Raw genomic sequence first — 26,617 nt, 5'->3', positions numbered from 1 at the left:
AAATTGAGAAAAAATAATATCAATTCGATTTCAAATTAATTATGCATTAATTCAGCGTTTAATAAATGTAAACGCTTCTTGATTTACGCTGTCATTGATACAAGCTGTCGTGTCAGTGAAACAATCCCATTGAGATGATTACGCCTAGCAGCGTAAAAGACGTATTTTAAATCAGAGACAAAAAAAGAAACCGACATTTGCAGTTGCCGCACATAATATTTATGTACAGCAGTTTAGAAGGCCGGGCGCCTACGTAACAAAGTAAAGAAGACGATTTATATCTGTAAAAACAGCTCCTTGAGTAGTACACTTAATAAAAATGCATGTCACATTCACAAACATATTACACATTACCGTTAACCAGCCGGTCCTGGAGTCGAGAGTAAAGGCTCCACTTTTATCTTCCAACTGGTACGAGAATTCCGCATTATCCCCCTGATCTTGGTCGGTGGCTATGATTTGCAGCACGCTAAATCCGTTTGGCAGATTCTCAACAATGCTTATGTTGTAGAAGTCAACCTCGAACTCCGGCAGGTTATCATTCAAGTCCATTATTTCAACCTCTACTCTGGCAACACCTGCAAATACAAAATATAATTTCAATGAATTATGTTTCAAGTAATAAAACGTTTGATATTGAATACAGTTACTGTATCAGATACATATTAAGTGCAATTCTATAAAAAAGTTGGAATTACTTAATCTGAAAGTCAACTACTAGCAAAGAATTTGTAATTTAATAATGGGCTCATTCAGCAAATATTTTTTATTTGTTTAACGGAAATAGATTGCAATTTTAAGGTTCTCTGCAAAAAATTTGAATTTTATATGGCCTACAAGTCATCCAAAAAAAATCATAAACTGGGGCACTGAACCGGCGACGGCGGGTGTGACGTCACCGCATGGGAAACCGACGCCGCATGCTTGCGTGTGTTGTTAGTCAGTCGGGTAAGTCGGCCTGTTAAGTTTCGACTAAGTACGTTAAGATACCGAATTTTATTAGCAATATGGAAGACACTAAAACTACAAATATTGCATTGTTCCCCGCTGTGAGAGCACTAGTGTGAAGACGCTTAAGAAGATAATAATGTCCCCGTAACTCTGTCGTGCGGATCTAAAATCAATAGTCTATTAGTCTCTACTTTGATTTATTTTGTTTTTAATATATATATTTTTTTGGAAAATGAATTATTTTGAAAGCAACAAAACTAACCTGCGTAATTTAGGTATGTAATAAATACGTTTGTATACACTTGTGTTTTCTATTGTTAGGCCAGTCATTATAGCTTTTTTTCGGGAAAAAAATACGATTAGAAGTTTCTCTGCGGAATATTGTTCAGAAACGTGTTATAAACAAAATATCAAAAAATCAACTCGAGACTAGTTGGGAAACTTTGTTAAAACAATGGTCAAAATTATGGAAAAGTGTTTTTTTGACTCGCGTAAAAAAGCTGTTATTCATAGAGAAAAAGGTAGGTATTAAATAAATCTGTAAAATAAGACAAGTCCGATTAAATTCCGATAATTTGTTTATGCGCAAGAGCTCAAAAATAGTCGAAATTGTCCCCTTTTCTCAATTGCTAATAATTAATGCAATTTTCATCGCAGACACTTGTAATTCACGATTTTTGAGGCTACTTGAAAATTCGACAATTTTGGACAACAAAAAAATTCCCATTTTGGGTATAAATAAATGTACGAGGTACATCCACAAAGAGTACTCAATTTTTTAAAAATCGAAGCGGCAGTATATAGGGTGTCCGCAAATATCACCAACAACGTTTGACTGTATATTCAGGAGGATAAATGAATACCATCTACAAAAAAAAAGTCTTAAAAAGTTACAGGCCTGCAAAGTTGTCAAAAATAAAATTAATTTAATTAATAACTTCATAACCCTTTTGCCGTTTGCGTTAAAATTTGACACATTTATTTCGTATTATTTCTTAGTTTTAGTCAAATCGATATACTGGGTGATAGTTTTCTCCGGTTACCTCTCCCTTTTAGCGGTCAAAACTTTTACAGTGATTGTATTTTTTAAAACTGGCAGCAACATTGAAAAGGTTGTTTCATTTAAAAAAAGTATTGTCCCATTAGAAAATCCTCTACAGAAAGCCATTCTTGAGAAAAATGGCATTATTTGCAGGTCTGTGCGTTTCGGTTTGCGTAGCAGTGTCACGGATTTAATACTATGAGTTCAGTAGGCGATGAAAACAAAATGTTGATTGCCGTGGCTATCAGGTAATGTCATTATTGTCGTGTTTCTTTAGGATTCTCATCACTCCACACATGCAAATTATGAAGTGTCCGCAGTGCATCAATACAATTATTAAATGTAGGTAAAACTAATGTTCACAAAACTTTAAAAAAGCAACTTCCTTGGAGATTTCATTTAACTCTTGCTCAAGACCTTGAAAATTTATATTCCAACGCACGTTTACAATTTTTCCACTGGTCGGTGAATGGCTTCGCAGAAGATAATAATTTGCGTCAAAAATAGTTTTGTAATGATAAACCTTGTTTTACAAGGAATGGAGTTTGTTTCTGGACCTCGTTAAAAATTTTCAAAAGTATCCGGACTCCACCTAAAATTACTTGCCGACCCCTGATGTAGGACATGAAAATATAGCTCTTAACGTATACTCTCTCCAAATTTCGGCTCTTAATATTAATAATTAAGGTCACTGCGATTAAATAAAAGAAAATTATCTCAGCTTCTAATCAACTTACAACAACGATTTTTTTTTAAAATTCGAAGAAAACTAAAGTATAGAGGTTACTATTTTATTTTATAATAATTACCTATCTTAACAATTTAATAAATATTAACATTTTTTCAGTCATTTTTAAACAAATTAAATTTGAAAAACTAAATTCTCAGTAAATGCATATGTCAATACAACTATTTAGGTACAAAAACAACTAATGATCGAAACCCTACAACGCCTGTGAGCTTGGGAAAAATGAATTGAAAATAGCATCTTCTTAGATAACAAATTCCGCCAACGCCAAACCAATGAAGCTTTCGAGCTGAAATTTTTACCACTTATTAAGGGTGTAAAAAGCCTCAAAAATCCTGAATTACAAGTGTCTGCGATGAAAATTGCATTAATTATTAGCAATTGAAAAAAACGGCAATTTTCGACCATTTTTGAGCTCTTGTGCATAAACAAATTATCGGAATTTAATCGGACTTTTTTCATTTTATAGGCTTATTTAATACCTACCTTTTTTGTATAAACTTTTTTTCGCTATGAATAATAGTTTTTTTACGCGAGTCAAAAAACCACTTTTCCATAATTTTGACCACAGTTAAAACAAAGTTTCCCAACTAGCCTCGAGTTGATTTTTTGATATTTTTTTTATAACAGGTTTCCGAACAATATTCCGCAGAGAAACTTCTAATAGTATTTTTTTCCCGAAACAGGCTCTTTCATGTCTATAATGACTGGGCTATGTTGATTATTTTGTGATTATACAAATACTTATAGGTATTAAGTATTTATATAAAAACACATACCTAATAAATATTATATTATTAATATACTCGTATTTATAAGATATTAGGTAGATTTTATGTAGTTTCCATGGGAATAAAAATAGTAATAAAAATTTTGTATTCGATTAGGACAATCTTTGAAACCTGTAACAAAAACGGTTTCGTCCAATTAAACGCAAAATTCTTATTCTTATTTACTATTCTTATTGTACAAAAACATCAAAACTTTCGCTACAAATGTACTTTAAAGAAGCTTTACACGCTATTGAAACGTAACCTTTGCATTTTTACTCCTCTCATCTCAGCACTGATAAAGTCGTGGTTTTTATTTAAAAAATCCATAACCATTAACAATTCTACTTCTGACAAAATAGAAGAATCTGCTTTTATGAAATTTGCTTCCATTTTTAGATTTGGATAAGACGATTTATGTCAACTCGATATGAAGTCATCCCTAGAATTTGATTTCCCCGTTTGACCGCTTAGTTTCCGGACACCCTGTATATTCATAACTATTTATTGTGTGTGTATCTATTACTTCAGAAATTATGCCAATTTACGTTATGTTAAAAACATACAACAATAATAGTTGTGTAATAAGTATACATTTTTTTTTTTCACCACATGGAAAGTTTACATAAGTGGAACCTTCACTGACTGAAGTCAAATCTAACGAGCGCGTTATTTAAAAACGAGAAAGTAAAATTTTCTCCAATTAGCAAAATAATTGGGGCACATTTTAAAGACACAGCCGAATAATTAGAATTATAAAAACGGAAACAAGATCGGACATCTTTGTAAATCTATATTTCTATCTATTTTGTATTATTACAACTATTTTGTAAAAAAGCAACATTTTTCGATATCGTTACTCAAGTATATTTTGCTATTATAAATATATCAGATATTGGAAAATTGTATTAAATGAATTTAAAGAAATTATAGAAGATAACATGTTTGTACAATTCTTTCGATTCATCAATCTTCATTTTTATAATAATATTCTAGTTAAACAGTTAAATAAATAAGTTCAATAGACAATAATAAAACATAACTAAAAATAATAATACAGGATGATCCAAAACCGAAGGTTGACCGCCATTACATGAAAACGGAAAGAACAAACGAAAAACTAACAACAAATGGGCATCTTTATGCGATAGAGTATTTGACATAACTATATTATATCTTGATATCGTCTTAATGGCTATGACATTATCGAAATTATTTTTCTGAATTTAATACTTATTATCACACAAAAGTGAGTTTCATAATTATTGTATTTAGAATCTCATTGAGAAATTAAGTAGCTACTAAATATTCGCAATCACTAACCTGTCTTTAGCGGGTTGTCCATCTGAGATGCCTGAATTTGCAATACAAAGGTATTTCCTGGCAGGGATCTTTCCGCATCGAGATCAATTTCCCTCTCCAGGAACAGGGAACCATTAACATGATCTAGAGAGAACAAGTGCCTCTCGTTGCCGGCAATTATATCGTATCGAATAGGAGAATCTATCGCAAGGTCTTGGTCGAACGCATGGATGGACGGATTGAACTTTAAGCGCTGGTGGATCCGAGCGCCCTGAAACAATCAACGAAAATGATTAAATTATAAATTGTAAAGTCAATGTTGAATTATTGTTAGATGAACAGCAGATTTGCAAAATGGTATTTGTCTAGTACATACTGTTTATTTTCAAGAAAGGTATAGATGTGCTTTCAAATAGTACTTTATGTATAAATATATAATATCATAATTTGATATTAATTGTAAATTCATTCTGTTTCAAATAGATAGATAAATATTTATTAGTCCACTAGATCACAGTATCGGATAAATGACTCGTCAAAACGTACAAACTAGTAAAGACTAATAGAAACATAATGCAATTGAAACATATACAAAAGTATTAAAATAACATAAAAAAACGTATATTACAATAATTATTAACAATAAAAGAACGGAACCAACAGACTATTTAAAATTATATGCCAAGTAGCTGCTCACAGAATAGAAAGCATTTTGATGCAAGATAAATCTATTAAAATTTTGGGCTTTTTATAGATGCTGGTAATTTATTATATAATAATGCACCCATATAATATGGATTTGACTTACACAGTTCTCTTCTATGCAAGTCATATCTTGTAGGATAATCACGACATTTATTTTAAAGATTAAAATTGAAAATGATTTGTTTGACAAATTTTACATAGTTGACAAAGTTTCAAGCACATATAAACAATGGATATTCAATGATACCAAAGGACTACTAGTATAATTAGAAGGTAAGGGGTGAAATTGTAATATATAAGTTCTTTCTTGATTCATCACAAGACGATTCATTTGAAAATATGCTTCTATATTCCTAAGGTTTACATTTGTCAATGCTGTCATATCTGTTTGTTGTCTATGGCAAGCTAACACTGTTATGTCATCCGCAAATGCAGTATAAGAAATCATTGCAGTATAACAAAAATAGTAGAGGTCCTAGTACACTCCCTTGTCCAATAATTACATAGATTGTAAATACAACATTACAACTGCATTTCGTAAGTCTGACGTTGATATGATATTTGGAAATTCATTAACAATAGTTTGCTTACAAAACAAAGATATCAATGAAAAAATTGTTGACACTGACTAACATATATTTCAGAATGCAGAAATTATTTTTCATTATCTACTGCCGATCTAGTAGTTTAAGGTCAGCCTTTAAATCATTGTTACAATACAAAAATTCATAGATTTAAGTAAACAGTTTTCGTAAATAAGTAAAAAATATCCTAAACAAATTTAACTTCTTAACATTCTTACATTTGGTTTCGTCTTTAGTAGTGGAAGTTTAATATTATTTTCATTTTCGCAGTATTAAAAAAATACAACTTCAATAATCCTTTTAAATTGGTCAATTCTTTTCTATTGTATTTTCTTTTACGTTTATTTTATTTTATTTACTATTATTCATATCAGCCTTGTATACGTTATGAACTTCATAAACTAAACAATTAAAAACAGAGAAAAAAAATAAATTTAACAAAGATAAATATGAAATACCGACAGTAGACAATAAGCAAGTACTTTAGACAATTTACTTAAGTTAGCAAAATAACTAGATTAAAATAATTATTTCACAGAACAACAAATTAATTTATGTTATGTAAACAGTTGTTTACAGAGAGAGCCGAGTGCAGAGATTTTCTAATAAATTCCAATTTCTTTAATGTTTTTAGAGAAACCATAAGGACCCTGCTTAACCAGATTTAAATTATTACTATACATACTCTCGGAGTAGTTGTTTCTCGCAGCACTGACAAGACAAACATATTCTATCTGAATTGGTAGTCTGGGATAAAAAAAATATATAAAATCCTTTAACTGAAAATAAACTAATAAATTAACAATTTGTGTGTGTAGTTAAAATTTCAGAGGGCGTAGTAAACATAATTTATTTTGACACTACATGGTTAATATCGTTATTTCATCTTTAATGTTGGTCTAAATATAAGCCTAGAAATTTTGTATGACCAGTTTTTTTCAGAAAGCTGTTTAAAACTAGTTTGATACCTCTTCGATTGCATTTTTAAATTACGTACTTAGTTTTTCCGTAATTGTCAACGATTATTATCAATAATTGAGGCACCATTCATTAAAAAGTATTCTCTTTGCTCTCATTTAACGTCCCTTCAAACAGTTAACGGCGAAGTTAACACTGAAACTGATCCTTGCACTTTTTTATGCATTTTATAAGGGTATTTCGGTCGATAGCCGCACGGTTTAAGGCGTCAGTACTTAAATCGATGTGTCGATCTGCCCGGGTTTCGAATACCGCGGCCGGTAGACCGTAGATTAGCTATGCTTGTGCGGAGGATTGGCACCCTCTGTGCAGGTATGGTAGGATAGAAGAATGTTGCCTTGGATCAATGTGAGAGATTGACACCGGTTCGCATTTGACCACCCCCCTAATTAATGAGGTTTTCCAGGTTTCCCTCATTCCTGCACTGAATGGTGGTTAGGGCCTACCAACATAAGTCGTTCCTGGGCGCAAATGCGGCCTGCGTAATAATAATATGCCGCCTCCTCTCCCGCACAAGTCTCCGACTTCTGGGCTAATTCTCGTAGTTAGAATGAGGAGTAGAGATATTATTATTATTATTATTATTGTTATTATTATTATTATTATTATTATTATTTATTATTTTCTTATTTTTATCGGATTTCCTGTTTGGATTTACTAACAAATCTGTCTTTTTTCCTTGAATACGGGAATTTCTCGTTACGTTTGCTTTATAAGTTCTTGCAAGTCTACTACTACTATAAAAATAAAGTTGCAATATAGCTAGAAAGTGACATATGTTTACAACGATTAGCCCACGTTACTAACGCTACAAAAGATTAACATGTGGGAGGTTTATGTGTAATCACACATAATGAATACTTTTTCTTTACCATTCATAATTTTACAAGAAGATACGTTCATGTAGGTGTCATTAGATTAGCATCAATGTCGCTTCTTGGTAACTGTCATCAGATACCACTGATTTTTTTTAATCAAGGTCGTTTGTTCGGAAGATCGTTGACAATCACTTAATTAATATATTCAACACAAGTAAAAATAGAAGACATTTTTATTGAAAGGAATATGCTACAGACATTAATTACGGTTAAATGACACATTCTGTACATTTTTGAAACAAAAATTAAAACTTTGCTACAAATACTGTCCTCTTATTTGCTTCAGACTTTACATCTTACAAATGATAGGTAAAGCGAAAGGTGTTAAAAAGTAATATTTAAAATTTAAGGAACAAGTGAAGAAATATTTGTGAAGAAATTTAAATGTGTTAAAATTATAAATAAATGAAATAAGTATGCAAATAGCCTGAATATTTCTTAACACTGCGCTTTACTGTCCTTAAAATAATTTGTAAAATATTGAAATTAATAAAATTAATTAGTTTTGGAATAAGTCAAGAGAATTAAAAAGAGATTAGGTACTTAATTATTTATTATGAACATTAAATCAATAATATGTATATTATATTATTATATTATTATGTAATGTTTGTTTAACATATGCAAATACTATAGAAATTATTTAAACGCAACTTCCTCTCATAAAATTAAAATAATATACTTTGAACCTGTTAATCAGTGCTGAAAGTTAAAGACCGATTGAAATAGTAACGGCAGCTTTCCCACGAATCATTTAAAATCCTGTATGGTAGTTGTTCTATTAAGTGCCATTATTAAAAGAAAATCGCTCTCAACTTTCTCCAAATGTTTATGTTGTGAATACTTACCGTGATGGGATAGAATTCCTTGATTTTCGTTCTGTAAACACCTTTTGTAAATTTTGGCGGAAGGTCGTCGTTGTCGTTCACCTTTATGCGGACGGTGGCGTTGGTGCTTTTTGGTGGTGTTCCTCTGTCCTAAAAAAAACCAAACATTTTACATTATAATACATCCAGATTTAGTACCTATTATTTAAACTATTTCAAAATTATTTAAAGTTATTTGTAAAAGTAAGTTTTATCGACAAATTTGGTACATGTTGAAGTTATTGGAACTACTTCTTGAATTAAACTGAGAAAAAACAACTATCTTCATATAATAACGCATGTCAAAAAGTTTAGTAGAAATAAACTTTGAACTACTGTTACTGTCAACTGATAATTAGGGGATCCCCTTGTACCACCTGATTTGCGCCTTCTTGAAGTCACTTTTTTGAGAATTTATCAGACAAGGTATGTCAGGTATCAACTGAATATCAGACAGAGATAATAAATAATGTATTTCTCCCAATTCATGATATACGTTTCTGATAGTAAGACAAATAAAAAGAAATCTCTTACATATTAGGTTATTTAGTACATCACATTATCGAAAAGTTATATTTATAAAGACGGTTCACACAAATATGTTTTCGATTATAGCGCTGTAACTCTCAAAAGAAAGCTCAAACCTAATTAGAAAAAATAGACATCTTGATTTACTTTAGACTTACTCAAAAGATGTTGATGACACATTGTTAATACCACAAAGAGTGCAAAAATTTATTATAATAAGTACGCTATTTATCTTCTTAATATATATAAAATTCTCGTGTCACAATGTTCGTTCCCGTACTCCTCCGAAACGGCTTGACCGATTCTCATGAAATTTTGTGAGCATATTAAGTAGGTCTGAGAATCGGCCAACATCTATTTTTCATACCCCTAAATGTTAAGGGTGGTCCACCCCAAAATTTTTTTTTTTTTATTTTTTGGACAAAATTTTCTGTTTTTATTTTTTAAACAACGTTTGCCGGGTCAGCTAGTTTAATATAAATATACACCGCTCTTTCTGTTATTTCAATACTCAAATAATTTTAGCAACTAAACTATAAACTGCAGAAAATTATAACATAATTCAGTAAATTACTATATCTTCCATTATTTTTTTTATTTTCTTAGAAATTTTCTTTCACGTATTATATTGAAAATTCTGATTTCAGTTTCGTTCTGAAGATATAGATGTTTTCTTATCTCTTAAATGTTCCACTGTCGATATAAAAATTGTTTTTAATACTTTTTTCAACATAATTCACTTAGAAGTGGTGTATTTGTTATATACTCGTCATCAGCGACAATATTTTAAAAATATGTCATTTCGATGTTTATCACAGTATATCTGGAGAGGAATTTATTTAAAATATGTTACTACATCGATAGTGGAGCATTTCTATAACGGATATGGAAATATATAACCTACAGAACAAAACAAATATTGAAATTAGGTATACAATAAAACACGTGAGAGAAAATTTCTTAGGAATTACAAAAAGTTAGATTGCAGATATCCTGTTTCAATGAATATTAACGAGTTTCATACTCATTATTGGTCAATTTGTGATGAAATTATTTAGATTGGAGATGATAAAAATCGAAAAAAAGTGTTTTTACTAACTCGACAGTGCCTTAAAATTATGAAAGCGCGCTTAATATTTTGTATGATTTTAGCATAAAACTTTTAGTATATTTTGGTTGCATGTAGTCTGTGTAGCTAAATTTATTTATGAATATAACTGTTTGTGTTAGCGACAATTTTTTAAATGTGCGATTTTCACCTGGTATATAGTTAGGCTAATACCTTTATTTTTAATTTGTGTGTGATAAATGCACAACTGAAGAATTGTGTCACATACATTTCCTTGACTGTTAAAGATTGTGTAATTTGCAATTTTATTTTTCAATGTCCTATTAACGCATTTATGAATATTTATACCTGAATGCAGAAAGTGGGTGTAGAAGATGTTAAGTCATTCACGTTTATGCAAATAACGTACCTTGAATATTTGTCGTGGTTGGAAAATTTGGAGAGAAAGACAGCGATTTTGAACTAAATTATACTTAGGAGTTAAATGAAACTGACCCTGACATTATATTGAAACTAATGCTGGTTTTAATGGTTAATGAATTAATCTATTTTATCGTTTCCTTTACTTTTTTATGTTTCCTGCACTCTGTCTCTTTGTCTAGTCTTTATAGTTTACTTTTAATAAGCAATTGTCTCTTAAATCTTACATGTCTGACGTAAAGAATCTTTCTCTTTTAATACTTATACTTAAACTTAGTGACAATTAACTCAACAATATTTCCTTCTTAAAATAATTATGCTTTAGGCGCATGGAAAGAAAGTTATTAAATATATAGCTGTTTTTGAATACTATTATATTATTACGCGAAATTAAAAATAAGCTTTTACATTGTGTTAATGTCATGTTTCATCATTGTAGTCTTTGCTAGAAAGCGTGATGAGTATGTATTAATATTTACGGCGATAATTTACTTTTTCTTTTTGTTTAGGTCTTTTATCCTAAATTCTGTATACCTTTCTCCATACAAATTAGTAGTATTTACTTGCCAATTACATAAGCGCCCAATTAGTGAATGCATAGGTACGCAACTTAATATGCAGGCTTATAGTACAGGGTGGTTTCATAATGTAGTAACTAATTTTAAATCGTCATTAGTGTACAATTTCTCGCGTGTTAAAAAATTATTTTTTTTTAATTTTAGACAGTAAATTAAGTGTTTTTAGGCAGATATTATATCATCTTCACAAATTGAATTGAATTGAATTGAATTGAAATCTGAAACAGAGTAACTTCTGAAGAAGAGAGCGATATGTCTCTCGAAACGTCAAGTGTTGTAAACCGACGACGTGGCAGCCAGCCCAGAAATCATTCAACCATTAACGACAGCCACGGGAGCCTATAAACAAAACTAATAGTTGATTTCATTTTACAGTGGTGTAAAAAATATCACATCCATATCAATCTTTCAAAATATAATGTAATATCCTATACTAGGAAAAAATCACAAATTCTGTATAATTATCACTTTGAATCTATAAATAGCAGTAATATTATGAGGATTTGGGCGTCTACTTCGACAGTGGCCTTAGCTTCAGACAGCACATTAATAATATTGTGTCTTCTGCAAAAATTCGTTTTTTTCTTCTCTGATTAGGTCTAAGTTAGAATATTGTATTCTTGTTTGGTATCCATTATATAACTGTTGCATTGATGCTACTGAATCAGTTCAAAGACGTTTTTTAAAATACTTAACTTCTAAAGAGGTTGGTTTGTACCCCCAAAGGGGAATTGATAACACTATTTTATTAAACAGATTTAATATGTTTTCTTTAGTTAAGACGAAGAATTATGGTAGTAACATTTTTATATAATATTATTTATGATAGAATTGATTGCAGTGAGCTACTGGCATATTTATATTTTTTAGTTTCAAGATTTCAAAGTACGAACGTTTTCTTGTGGTGCGTACATATTCTCACAACAACCTTTTGATAAAATCACCGGTACTGGCTAGCAATTTTTATGCAATTTGTAGTGAATGTGACATTCATGCCGACAGTCTTTACAAAATTAAACATTGTGTCATTACTTCTCTAAATCTGTAGATTTACTGTTGTTATGTTTGTTTAAGCATATCGACATATATTAATAATTTAAATCTTCTTTTGTATTTTTGTATTTGTATTTTTTACGATTTTTTAAAATTTTCAATGTATGTCTGTTAGAAATAAATGTCTTTATATATAATATAATAAATGTCATCTTACACATTTATTATGCTGAGAAATTTTTTTTAATTGTCGAGACGATATTATTTAAATTTATTTATTTCTAAAACCCAAGCCAATAACATACATTACTTTTTAAATAAATTGTAGCCGAATAAATAAAATTAACAAAAAAACAAATTGTTCAAATTCCGAGGCTGAAAACACACAGGTATTGTATTTTTCAAAACCGAGAGAGTTGCACGAAATTAAATTTGTACAGGACATAGCTAAGACGATGCGAAACATCGCTTTAATGTTGTCACCGCCGTTCTTGGTGGTGAAAATTCGAAATATTCGGAATTATTCAAATTTCGTGGCTGAAAACATACATAGGTATTGTATTTTTGAAACCGAGAGAGTTACACGAATCTAAATTTGTACAGGACATAGCTAATACAATGCGAAACATCGCCTTAAAGTTAAAAATGTTGTCACCACCGTTATTGGTGGTGAAAATTCGAAATATTCGAAATTATTCAAATTTCGTGGCTGAAAACCTACATAGGTATTGTATTTTTGAAACTGAAGGAGTTGCACGAAACTAAATTTGTACAGGACATAGCTAATACAATGCGAAATATCTCCTTAATGTTAAAAATGTTGTCGCCACCGTTATTTGGTTGTGAAAATTCGAAATATTTGGAATTATTCAAATTTCGTGGCTGAAAACCTACATAGCTATTGTATTTTTGAAACCGAGAGAGTTGCACGAAACTAAATTTGTACAGGACATAGCTAATACGATGCGAAACATCGCCTTAATGTTAAAAATGTTGTCACCGCCGTTCAGTAATTTGAAAACAGCATCCTTTCAACACTCATTTTAATTTCGAAAATAAGAAAAAATCGCAAATCTGACGAGTAAAGAGGGTGAGGGAGGACAGTAATCTGATTTTTGGAACAAAACTGACGAATTGACAAAACTGAGTTTGCGGGCGCATTGGTGTCAGGGTGCAAAAACATGAGGTGTCTCGCCACAACTGTGGTCTCTTTTTTGTGGATTTTTTCACGTAAAACGCTTTGACGACGCTTTTGACATGATTCACTGTTTCACCTTGAGGCAAGAGTGCATTCAAAATGCACAATTCCATTAAAGTCGAAAAAACATCACTTTTACGTTGGATCGAGACTGACGTGCTTTCTTGGAGCGTGGAGATCCTTTGTCAATCTTTTGTCTCAATGTCGTATCCATAAACCCAGCCTTCGTCTCCAGTTATGATCTTGTGAATGATTCTTTCATCATTATTGGATTGTTCAAAGAGTTGCCGGCAAACGTCCACACGATTTTCTTTCTGTTGTTCGGTCAATAAACGATCACCAGAATTTTGAATTTCTGAACATGGGAGTCATCAGTTGAAGTCGAAGGCCTTCCTGGTCGAAGATGATCTTCCATTGACTAACAACAACTTTTAAATAGTTAAAACCATTCGTAACATTGCGTATGACCCAGAGCATCATCTCCGAAAGCTTGTCTCAAAAGTTTCCTGAAAGTTTTCCCCAGTTTCATGCAAAATTTTACGTTGCATCGTTGTTCCAGAAAATCGCACATTTCAAATAAATAACAATATCACGAAAACTAAATGAGATATCTACAGTCAACATGGAGGTCATGCGCCACGCAATGCTGCCAACCGCATATCACTAAATGTCTCCATTAGCACGTAATTCAAAAAGTTCGGTTATTTTCTGAACAGACCTCGAATATAAAAAAGGATAGCGTTCACCATTGAATTCTATGACAAAATCCATCTCTTTACAAACATCACATAAAACTAGTTGGATCAGGATACGGCAGAGCCTGAACTCGAACTAAAACGTAGTTCAACAGAATCAGCGGAGTCGCGCGGTCAACCGCTAGTGTATTACCGGATTTAATCGTTCATTCTGTTTTATTTTTTCTTTCTTCCAAACAAAAAACAAATTATAATAAACGTATGTAAAACTATAAAAATATCCATGAATAAAAGGAAATCATGTGAAGGATGTATAAAACACTTATTTTTTTATATATCGTACCTCTGGGCACTGGTCTAAATTTCTCTGAACAGGTGACAATAATATATAGCAGATATTCCGATTCGAAACTCAAATCATTTGTACCTGCTATCACCATTACATAATGATCAGGTGTATGGGCAAGTTTATAGTTAATAAATAACTATAAATTTTTACGACTAATTTATAATGGCAAGCTATGTTAGCAGCTTTACATAACGATTTTAATACACCAAGAAGTCAATTATAGTATCATTTTAGGCGTCAACGCTTATCTGTAGCAGCTTGACGCAGCTGCCGGCCTTACTGGTGTTAACTGAAAAACCACACAATTGTAATTATTGCAAATTGCATCACAGCACAGTGGCAAACACTACTATTACCTATTAAAGTAATTAAAGCTAGTTTACTTTCTAAGCTGACACAATATTAATGTAAGAAATAGATACTGGTTTCGGAGGGTTCCGGATCTTGAAGGTGCTTTGCAACAGGAATGATAATAGATTTTCCATTATGTTTCCAATTTATGATCTTTCTCTTGAAGATTTTGTTATGGCTTGACTACCTTTACTTTTCTCACATAATACTCTTTTATAGAGCTATAAGTACCTAATCTAAATGAGGTCATATTAATTTCTATTGACTCATTACTTATTTCAAATATATTTCTTTTTACAACTGTCATTTATATTTGAAAGTCTAAAACTCAATTAGTCTTAATCAAATTATTATATCCGCAGTTGGGCCAGATTTGAAACCTGGGTCTTAATAAGGTTTACAAATATTAATAACAAAGGCACAGGCACAAATGTTTAAGGAAAAAACAATTTAGCGGTGACCTTGTCTTTGACCTTAACTCCAATTTTTAAGGTCAAAGCAAGGTTAACTTAAAAATTTAAAATAGAAACCCCTATTATTTCATAAATCGATAGAGCGTAAAATTGTAGTTCCGAATATGAATCAAAAATTTGTCCTTGGATATCCTTAAAGGTCATTTCAAGGTCGAATTTGTTTTTCTCAATAATTCGATGGGATCGAACTGTAGAGAAAAATGTTGCAAGCAATATCCTATGCTCGGCGTTAACCTTTTCTTTTTATTATTTTTTCAACTTTTTATTGTTTATTACTATGTCCTTATTTTTTAAAACTTTTTGTTATTTTTCATTATTATTATGATCTTTAAACAAACTTTTATTGGACTTGGACATTAAATTTGGTGCTTTATTGATGTTGACATTAAAAATGAGGTTTCAAAATTTTCAATTTGACTTTGATTTTTACCAAGAACATAAGGTCAAGGGTAAATGAAAGGTCATCAATACACATTTGTGATTAAAAGTACTACTGATATTCCTTGCAATATTTTTCTCTACAGTTAAAATCCCGTCGAGTTATTATTCGACCTTGAAATGACCTTCAAGGATATCCAAGAAAAAAATGTTTGATTCTATATTCGGATATAAAATTTGACGTTTTTTTATGATGGTAGATTACTGTTGGTCTAACATTGTTAGGGTTTTTGGACTTTTACTTGTCAATCGTGTACTTTGTAAAAAACGTAAGAGGCGTAAAAGTTCTTTTTCTAATCTAAATCTGCAAGAGGACTTTTTACTTTCCCCACTGAAACTTCAAATCCTTTCTAATTTCGACGCCACTAATTAGCTTTTGATATTTTACCTGTAATTGTAACTACTACGAGAAAATTGGACCATCAAATTTGAAGTTTACACTTCTATCGGTCTTTGAGGAAATAATTAAAAACTGTTTCAAGGCTAATCTTTGAAGACGTGTAGAGCTATTAGGAATGGTGTTACAACTTGTGGTAAAAACTAAAGGAAAATAGTTTCAAGTCGAAAAACGTAATGCAAACAATAAATTTTAGTAAAAACCTAAAAAAAACTGTAGAAATCTCACGTTAAAAAGGAATTAAAGCATTATTGGGAAACAGTACAAATATTATTTAATAACTTGTAACTTAAAATAGCAACTGTGCAATTGTAAACCACTATATCCCATAGAAGAACGATCATATAAAGAATAATTCAGAAGTTGCTATTAACTAAACAAAAATATACGTTTTGCAATAACTATTTAATCATAGCGATGTATGCTCCCCATCGCTAATATGTATTATGCGATTGGTACATAATTTGGATTAATTTGTGGTTAAATAAATATTTTAATTAATTTCGTAATTATTTTCGTGTGCGTACGGCAAAATACATGCTTGCATTGTAATGGAAAGCGAAATATTCAAAATGGAGTAAGGACATTAGGTGCTGAAACTGCTGAATAATATTCATTTTTTATACGTTCTTATTGTGTTATACGTATAGATTACAAAGAAGCATCTGAATACTTTTGGTATTCAAACTTACTTAATGAAACCATTAATCAAAGCATGACGATTGCTCAAAAACAAACTGGTTAATCAATTGACGCCTTTGATATATACTGATTTAGACCACCATTTAAAAAACACAATCGAAGAAAAAAGTGAAGGTAGTTATCGCAATTCTATGTTGACATCAAATTAGGTTTGTACACCTAAGGCAATCCTTACTGACTAAGATTTTTTATGAAACTTGAAATTAGACTATTGTTAATCATTTTCGATATACCATGCCACTTGTTTATCTTTTACAGAAACCAATTTACCGATTTAGGATATAACGCCGATTATTTTAATTTGATCAAAATATTTTTTGAAAACAGCTGAGTTATTAATATTGTGTTTTATTAACAGTTGTTCTGCTGACATAAGTTTTGGCTATTTAGTATACTTTCAACCAAATTGTGCATGGTAGCTCTATTCCTTACTTCCGAAGTTTTGACAGCTATGTAATAAAGTGGCTATCAATGACATTCAATTAGTAAATTTTGTTCCTTTACTCTTACAACTCATGATACTTGGAGGCCAATAGTGTATTCTTCTATCATCATCAAAACTTTACAAAAAAACAAAGTTGATAGTGCAAATTCCTTTTATAAATTTCTTTTATAAATTAGCATTGCAAATATAAAGAAGCCGTTTTACAGACGCTTGTTCCTGTTTACCGGCTGGCGCAAAAAAGCTTCCAGAACGGCGAAAGTGAGGGCGTAACAGATGAAGACTTATTGTAGCAAAAAATAAAGCCCGATACATCTCAGCAGTCGATATTTACTACGCAGAATATATAACACGTACATCCCCTCAGAGTTTCGATTTATTTATTTAACTTTTTTCCCCCATTTTCTATCTCTTACAGTGGTTATAATAAATGGATCTCAGCCCTTTTCTAAACAAAATTTCCCTGCATTGTCTTGTTTGCTAAAGTTTAATGAATTCGTTCTTGCAGCGTTTCGTTGAAATTTGTTTATAAAATTAAGTTTTGAATATTTCACTCTTGTTCCAATTGAAATGTATCTTTCATTTAATAGTAGTAAAAAGTACAGTATACAAGTACATTACAGAATAGATTTTAGCTGCAAAACCATATTTTTCTTTACAGATTAATAATAATCAGAAAGTTTACCATTTTAATGCTCAAATGCTAAAGTAAACTTAAAAAATACAGGCATAGGTATCAAAAATGTACAATTGAGTACATTTTTAATGAACCTTGTGTATGTTAATGTCAGGCTTAAAATCTGACCACCTATAAGAGTGGTAAGAAATCAAGACAAAGTCATACAGAGTGTTTTTAAGCAAGATACCATAAATTCAGGAGCTTATAATTATAATTTTAACTTTATAATGTAATGTAATGTCAGTTAAGAATTTCACAAATAATCAATCCTTGTTGAACACTTAATATGTACAGTGTCACCAGATCATCAACCATTGACGGCGAGGACAAAAAATATTTCGATGGAAATTTGACACTTATTTTGAGAAATGATTCGGTTTAGTTAAATAATTAATCTGTAGCTTATTTTCATTTCTGAAATTTTAAGTAGACTTTGTTACGAATAAAAAATACAAACAATATCAAGAATTTCATTAAGGAAAGTTGTTCAGAATTCAAATTTATTAATATGTTAAAATTAGTAAAAGAAAAATTATAATGTTCTAAATTAAAAAAATATGTATAAATAGGCCGATTATGTTCAAATTTGGTAAATGGAGATAAATTTTAATTGTGTATAAATTTGCATTCTTCTAGTTTCTTCATTTTTCAATATTAAAAAGGCAAAATCTCTTGACATTTTTTCACTTTGAGGTTTACTTTAAGGGAAAAGTACGATTTTATTAATTAACCCCAAAAAATAATATTCTAAAAAGTCCCTACCCCTAGCCGAAAATTAATAACATTGCTAAATTCAGCAGTCTCAAAAACTTTCACGCACTAAATGTCAGTGCTTTTTCGTAAAATATGTGGTGAATATTTAATTTTAAATATAAATCTTTAATGCCATCTCAATAACAAATGAGGTTTGGCCCATTGGCCACAGAAAAAAATCATATTATATTCCATGTTTTACCAACCTCTGACATCTTTTCTAAAATACACTGTACTTTTTTCTCAATAAATATGTAGACATGAGAACTCATTTCCTATATTTTTGAAATCAATTATTCACACAAATTATGGGATAGTCCGCATTCAAAGGAGGCATAAAATAATCAAGGTGTTAAAAGATATAATATCTCACTGCAATTGTAATTTCAAAACAACTCGTTCAATTTAAATATTTCGCAATGCATCATTAACACATCTATTACTTTACTTTCCACATTGTCGAATGAATAATTTTCGTAATCCTTAGAAATATTCATTCGAATAGCTTAAGAAACAACCGCAACGTTGTAACAATATGGTTATCCAATAAATTGTGTTCAGCAATTCTTAAGAAAACTATGCAGAATACTGAATAATAAAGACTGATTCCGATTCTTTTTAATTGTTACCTCGGAATGCAGAATTTTATAGCCAGTTAAAGTATTTTAATCCAATATATGCTGTAACAAAATTAAGTCTTCCGTTGAATTTCATGGAAATAAATAATAATTTGAGAATTCTATTATTATAATCCGCAACGTGAGTTGAAATTATTGCTTATACATTATTGGGTTGGGGCATAAGTATTGTCTGTTTTTTTTTCAAATTTAAGATATTTTATTTTAACTATACCTTTATCAATACGCTAATAAGAGATGTATTCTCCATCATTATTTATGGCCTCCTCCCAACGTTGAAGAAGTTTCTCGATTCCTCTTCTGTAGAAATCCTCCAGTTTTGACTAGAAAAACTCATCCAACAAAGCTCTTAACTCAAGGGGTTTACAAAGAGCGGAAAAGGTGAAAATCAAAAGACGCTGGAGTAGAGTAAGGCGGGTGGGTCCGAACTTCCCAATTCAAGTCCCCAATGGCCGTTTTGGTCATATTGGCTATATGTGTGCGCGCATTATCATATTGCAATAGAACGTCATATTGCCGTAGTTCTGGGACATAGTTCCACGTTGATGGATTGATTGTTTGGTAAGAGTTCATAATAAAGAATCCCTTTCCAACATAACATTGTCTCTCGATGATGAAATTCTGGTTTTGTTCGCGGAGTTGCTTGTTTTTTTTTTGGAGCTTAACCATTATTTCCGCTGTTTCAAGTTAACGTACAGACACCATTTTTCATCACCAGTGACAATACAATGAAGAAAACGTTCCGTATAACCATTTGTTGATATATGACGACATACGACAGAGAAAACCAGCGGCAATTGCAGAGAGTTGATTATTATTGTTTTCGTTCAAGACATATGGGGTCCAAGTTTCGAGTGTTTGAACAGTTTTGTGATCACATCTAATCTCATCAGCCAGTTCCCTAGTTGATTGTCTTGGATATTTGTGACGATTCAATGCTCTTCATCAAATTCAACCGGGCATCCGGAACGATTCATGTCGTTGTTGAATTTACCTTTAAAACACGTAAATCTGACGGGTCGTTCGTTCATTCATCACCATATACGACACAAAGAAGAAGAAGAAGAAGCAAGTGCCGGAAATGCTCAATTTTATCAACATGATATTTCACAAAAATTAAATTTAACGAAGCAACCAAAAACACAATCTGATAGGAGCAAGCTTTCGAACAAGTGTCGATTTGACCATGCGTTTAATTTTCCTGTGAATTTTTAAATTTGAAAAAAACGGACATTACCTAGTCCCCAACCCATTAAATTTATTAATTGATATTAGATTAACGCCTCAGAACTGATTTAAATTATAAATTATGAAACTGAAAAATTATGAAAAAGTTATTAAAAAGAATTAACGTTTTAAATAAGTAATTTATGAACATTTAGATTTAACAAAATCAGGTCTTTTTTTATTCCTCTGTATTTCGTGGGAAACTTTTACGTACTTTTAAAATTTTACTATAATCCGCAACGTGAGTTGATAATTTACTCATAGATTTTTTAATTGATATTAAATTAACGTATAATTGTACTTTTTATATAAAGCTGAAACACGATCATTTTAAAACAATGTGGAAACTATTTTCTTATAGATTTATTAATTGATATTAAATTACCTCGTACCAATTTGCATTATAAATTATGAAATTGAAGAATTATGAAAAAGTTATTAAAAAGAATTAACTTAAATAAGTAATTTAACAACATTTAGATTATTACATTAGTATTTAATTTCGCATTATAATTGATACGTCATACAATTAGTTTTCTTATGAACTAACACAGTGTGTAAGAGTGTAACAAAGTTTAAGATTTATTTTTCCACTAAGCTTTTCGTAATTTTTTATAAAATTCCGTTCCACCCTATCTCATTCAAAAAAATTCCGTGGTGACATATTTTTTTTTACTACAGTGTATGTAGTAAATGTAAAATCTAACTGCTTCACATTGATTCATTTAATATGACACACACTTTAGTGTGTAAAATAAATTGTATATAATTTAATTTGTAATATTATATTTTTTCGGTGACAGAAAAATGGTGTTTACATGTGTGAATAATAACTTGTTTAATGAAAAAAATTAGTTTACAAATTTGTCGCAAAAATAGAGTCCATTTAAATATTATTCACGCTGGGATACCTAAAAATTAATTTAGAGCGAGAGTATGTTTTCCTTATTATTTTTTAATTGTTCAAACTTTTGGAGTATTGAAGTAGATTTATATACATTTCTCATACCGAAATAAATGTGAGTTGGTTTTCTGATTTTATAAAAGAGAATCTTAAATCCATTACAATTCTTTTTATTAACAGATAATTATTTGACCACTAGTTTCAAGATCTACAGCACGCATCCCATATTTAGCTAACTGCTAAGGATTTAAGTTTTTCATAAATTAATAAACATAATTTCCTTAACAACTTAAATCCTTAAAAGTGACCTGAAGATGCTGAAGGTGCATAATGTAAATTCCGAAAGTAGTAGTCTTATAATTGTATAAGGAATTTGAGACTATTTTCTAAACCAGTAGTCTTAAAACTATTTTATTGTAAAATCATAGTAGAAAGTAAACTTAGAGTTTGTACAATTCCTTCAATGGATTAAACAATTTCCGAGATGATCGTGGCGTCATTAGTATAGACTTCTTGTTATTTCCAGAAACAACGCTCCTTTCAAAAGAAATTGAGAAAGTGAAAATTCCTCAAGTATATATTTATATCCAGCCCAGAAATAAAGTATGATTAACATATTAATAGGTCATCTCCGCCATCTGCGATTCAGAACACTTGGATGAAGAACTACTTCACCAATTATCTTCTTACCTTTAAGAGGAATATAGATTTCTTCTGGCAGAAATATTACACAAACCATCGTTTTAAAAAATTAAAATATTGATACCATCTAATAGATGATTGATGTTAATGAAGATCGGCACAGCTTTCCCAAGACAAGCTCAGAATCTATGTATTGCAAACAAGGAGACACGTTAGTACAAGGCTAAAGAAATATTATTTAAAGAAAAACAATGTTGATAAATCAGCAATTACGAAGAACAGAATACTCAATAGGTCTATGAAATATTAGAATTTTAGTGTAAGAGGGAGGAACAGGTTATTGAAATCGAGGCGACGATTAGAACTACCCGAAATTTGGAAGCCACTCATACGTAAGATGAGAACATAGGTCGGTGATCCTATGATTTGAAATCATGCGCCAAAACTAGTGCATACAGCTAATACAAATTTTTCTAAAATTGTCTCTCGGAACATCAACGACGTGATAGTCTAGAAATTAAACAAGCACTAACAACTGCCACGAAAACTGCAAACTAATTTATTGAATTGGTTTTTGTTATTGAAATTCAAGTAACTGTAACTTTTTGACACCGCGGAGACATTTTTCTGGTTTTGGCAAGTAATATCGGCCCCCTAAAATGTTACACTATTTCTTGCCACTTCGTATAAACAGATAATTATAAAAGGAAACCAAAACCGCAACAAACTTTTTATTACTTGAACTTGCTCTCTAGCTGAGAGTAATTAATTACGAAACATTGAACAAAACATTGGTTTTTGTCTTATTACTCATTACAACTGCTCCCTTTTTCTTTTATAGAAACAATGGTATGCTAGAATTCCGTCACCCACACATTTTTAAACAATGTAATTTTGAACTCACCGACGCCGTGATGGTAAGCAGGAAGTCCCTGTCGCCGCTGTCATAATCCAGAGATTTGCGGAGAATGAGGAAGGCCTGGTGGCTACTCTCAAGTGCAAATTTGCCTCGTTCGTTTCCTGCGACGATTGCATATTGCACGTCTGAATTGGGCGTATTCGGTTTGTCGTGGTCTGCTGCTCGAATTCCTCGGAATACCGTCAGACCTAAAAAAAAACACATCAATGCGGAAACAATCTTTTAATTAGGATATTGAAATTTGCTGTACGCGTAAACATATAGTAGTAAAATTACGGTAAAATAATTAAGTTACGCACTTGCGACTTTATTGAATACGAAATGAATTGCAATTAAAAAACAATGGTAACTTACGACAAAGTTGTTAATGACAGTGCCAACTACGGCCAAAAATAGTTAAATGTTTTGTACCAATTTTTTGCACAGAACGATTCCAAAATTTTTAATGATATTAAATATCGAATTGGGGATCATAATGTCCATAAGAACGTGTTGAAAAAGGATCTGTTAAAAAATGTGGAAATTTTATATTTAAAAAATCCAAAATACTGAATATGAATTCAGTTACGTAATTTTGACTCATTTTTTCGAACTCTGATGATAATCGAGGTAATAATATTATCAATTTCAGTATGTACAGGTTGCTTCGAGCGTCTGCAGACAAAGGTGATCAAATTAGGGCAAAGTTAGGAAATTTGATGACGAATAAATTATATATACAGGCTGTTACAAATTCGCTTCTCACTACAGGGATCTCGGAAACGGTAAGAGCTACAAAGTAGCCTAAATGGGGGCAAAATTGCGTAATCAGGGGGGGCAACAATATGCCTCTAAAAAATCAAGGCTAACATGATTAGTTTTCGAAATATTTGAAAAAAAAAACGAAATTTTGGAAATCCGTTTTTATTTCATTTCAGCCTTGTTTGAGGAGATATTGAAAAAATAAGAACACTTTCTCATAGCCACTTTTTGCTCCCTATCGAATGGCATAAACAATTTTTATATATAACGTTTCCTCTATCCAGGACCATCATCAACTTAATTTTTTAAAATACAACCCTAGAAATTTTATTACATTTTTTGCAAGCCTTCATGGCCCCCAATACTGTACTGCCTCTGCCCTAACCAGATTCAGACGTTTTGTCTCGAAAAATTCATCTTCAGTGTATTCGTTCCAAATTTATCTAATCTAATACACTGAAGATGATTTTTTCGAGACAAAACGTCTGAATCTGGTTAGGGCTGAGGCAGTACAGTATTGGGGGGTCATGAAGGGTTGCAAAAAATGTAATAAAATTTCCAGGGTTGTATTTTAAAAAATTAAGTTGATGATGGTCCTGGATAGAGGAAACGTTATATATAAAAAATGTTTACGCCATTCGATAGGGAGCAAAAAGTGGCTATGAGAAAGTGTTCGTCTTATTTCAAATATCTCCTCAAACAAGGCTGAAATCAAACAAAAACGGATTTCCAAAATTTCGGTTTTTGTCAAATATTTCGAAGACTAATCATGTTAGCCTTGATTTTTTAGAGGCATAATGTTGGTCCCCTGATTACGCAACTTTGCCCTCATTTAAGCTAGTTTGTATCTCTTACCGTTTTCGAGATTCCTGTAGTGAGAAGAAAAACAGAAAATTTTGATTTCGATTCATAATCGGTTCATAAGTTGTTAAAGCAGGTTTTTGCTGGCAAACCTGGATGGAATCAATATTTTTAATTTCGCGCATCTTTCTGCTTTTAATGATACAGCTTTTTTCCTGGTTAAAATACCAAATTATCATTTTTACAAAGAGCGCTTTGCGTAAAAACGACTACTTTAAATGAAATTGACCGTTTGGTTAACATTTTCGCTGACTATGTCGAATTTCAGATAACCAAAAATATACCTGAAATAAAGTCAGATATCCTTGAAAGTAGTTAATCAATAATTTGAACCATATCCCATTCTTTTTCTTACGAGTATTTCATGTTAGTTATTTAAGTGATTAAATAGCTTGATCTTTAACTCTGTCAAAGAAAATTTAACTGAATTGTTAAAACGTGGTTTGAGGGAATAGTTGGATGTGTTATTTTCAACAAACTCTGCAAAAATTAATTGTTTGGAATTTAAAAGAAAACAAAAAAGTAAACACATCAAATAGCGCATCACTGCAGTGAGAAGAAGGTGCTAATTTCAAAAATGCAAAAATTAAATAGGGCGCTCGTAAGAAAAACAAAAGCTGTTTACCATTTTTTCGTCCATAGCTAACAGCTACAGATATGAATTCCTTACAGAATCCACCTCTTCGACTAAAACAATAAAAACGAAAATCAAATCTTTCAATTTTTCGGCTAATAACTCAAAACGAAAAAGAGAAAGAAGACCTAACCAAAGTCAAATTTCACTTAGAAGTTAGTTTTTCATCATAAGTTAAATAAATTAGACCGGTTTGTTTTTCTTAGGATACCCGAAGATACAAGGTACGTCCCAAATTAAACAGAACTTTTCAAAAATAGGTACCTATTTCTAGTGAGGCCATTTTTTGGCAATTACATGCGTCTTTGTTGCACTGTCAAAATTTCGTGATGTTTGGTAACAAAGTTATTGCGTCTGAAATGACAGTATGTTTGTGTCATCGGCAGAAAAATGAGCATCGAACAAAAAGCTACTATTAAGCTTTGTTTTAAACTTGGTAAAACATTTACTAAAACGTTTCAATTGATGAACCAAGTTTATAGTGATGATCTTTATCCCAGAGTTCGTGAGTGGTATACGCGGTTTAAAAACGGTTGTGATGACAACACGTTTGAAATCCGTGATCACCGCAAGTTCTTCATTGAAAATGGAATTGGACATCTCAAAAACATCAATTTATCGCATTTTGGTCGAACACTTGGGCTACAGACAAGTGTGTGCACGATGTATTCCTCACAAATTGTCTGAGGACCAAAAATTGCTGAGAACCCAACATTCGCAAGACATCATCAAGGAGACCACGAAGGACAAAAAGTTCCTTTACTACATTGTGACTGGTGGGGAGACGTGGTGTTTTCAATATGATCCAGAAACCAAGAGCCAAAGTGCCGAGTGGAAGGCGCCAGACTAGTCAAAACCCAAAAAAATAACTCGTTTGGAGAAGTAAAAAGTGAATACAGTGTTGATTTTCGTTTACAATTCCAAGGGCATTGTCCACAAAAAGTTCGTTATACCGAGCCAAACTGTTAACGCACAATTCTATCTTGGCGCTTTGAAGTGTTTGGTGCATCGTATTCGTTGTGCAGAAGGAAGTTGGCGTTTGTTGTACGATAACGCGCCATCTCATCGATAAGGCACGACATTTCAGTTTGTGCGTTTATAATAAATAATTTTATAATATTGTGAAATGATTACCCGGTTCCGTATTAAAAATCTGGAGCTC

At 31.3% G+C, this 26,617-nt stretch overlaps 1 protein-coding gene across 1 annotated transcript in view; it reads right to left on the bottom strand.

The window, feature by feature from the left end:
- Positions 1 to 26,617, bottom strand: part of LOC108903164 (cadherin-89D) — a 159,067-nt gene that overhangs the window by 53,072 nt on the left and 79,378 nt on the right. Inside the window, exons 6-9 of the mRNA XM_018705253.1 lie at positions 23,205 to 23,407; positions 8,807 to 8,935; positions 4,835 to 5,084; positions 355 to 578 (exon numbers count right to left, since the gene is read on the bottom strand). Of these exons, the coding sequence (XP_018560769.1) occupies positions 355 to 578; positions 4,835 to 5,084; positions 8,807 to 8,935; positions 23,205 to 23,407 (806 nt within the window). The remainder of the gene's footprint in view (positions 1 to 354; positions 579 to 4,834; positions 5,085 to 8,806; positions 8,936 to 23,204; positions 23,408 to 26,617) is intronic.

This window comes from Anoplophora glabripennis, unplaced genomic scaffold (assembly GCF_000390285.2).
Source record: "Anoplophora glabripennis isolate ALB-LARVAE unplaced genomic scaffold, Agla_2.0 scaffold67, whole genome shotgun sequence".
In the NCBI taxonomy this organism is placed as follows: Eukaryota; Metazoa; Arthropoda; class Insecta; order Coleoptera; family Cerambycidae; genus Anoplophora; species Anoplophora glabripennis.
The sequence above is the reverse complement of the archived record's forward strand: the minus strand, read 5'-3'. Positions and strand labels throughout refer to the sequence as shown.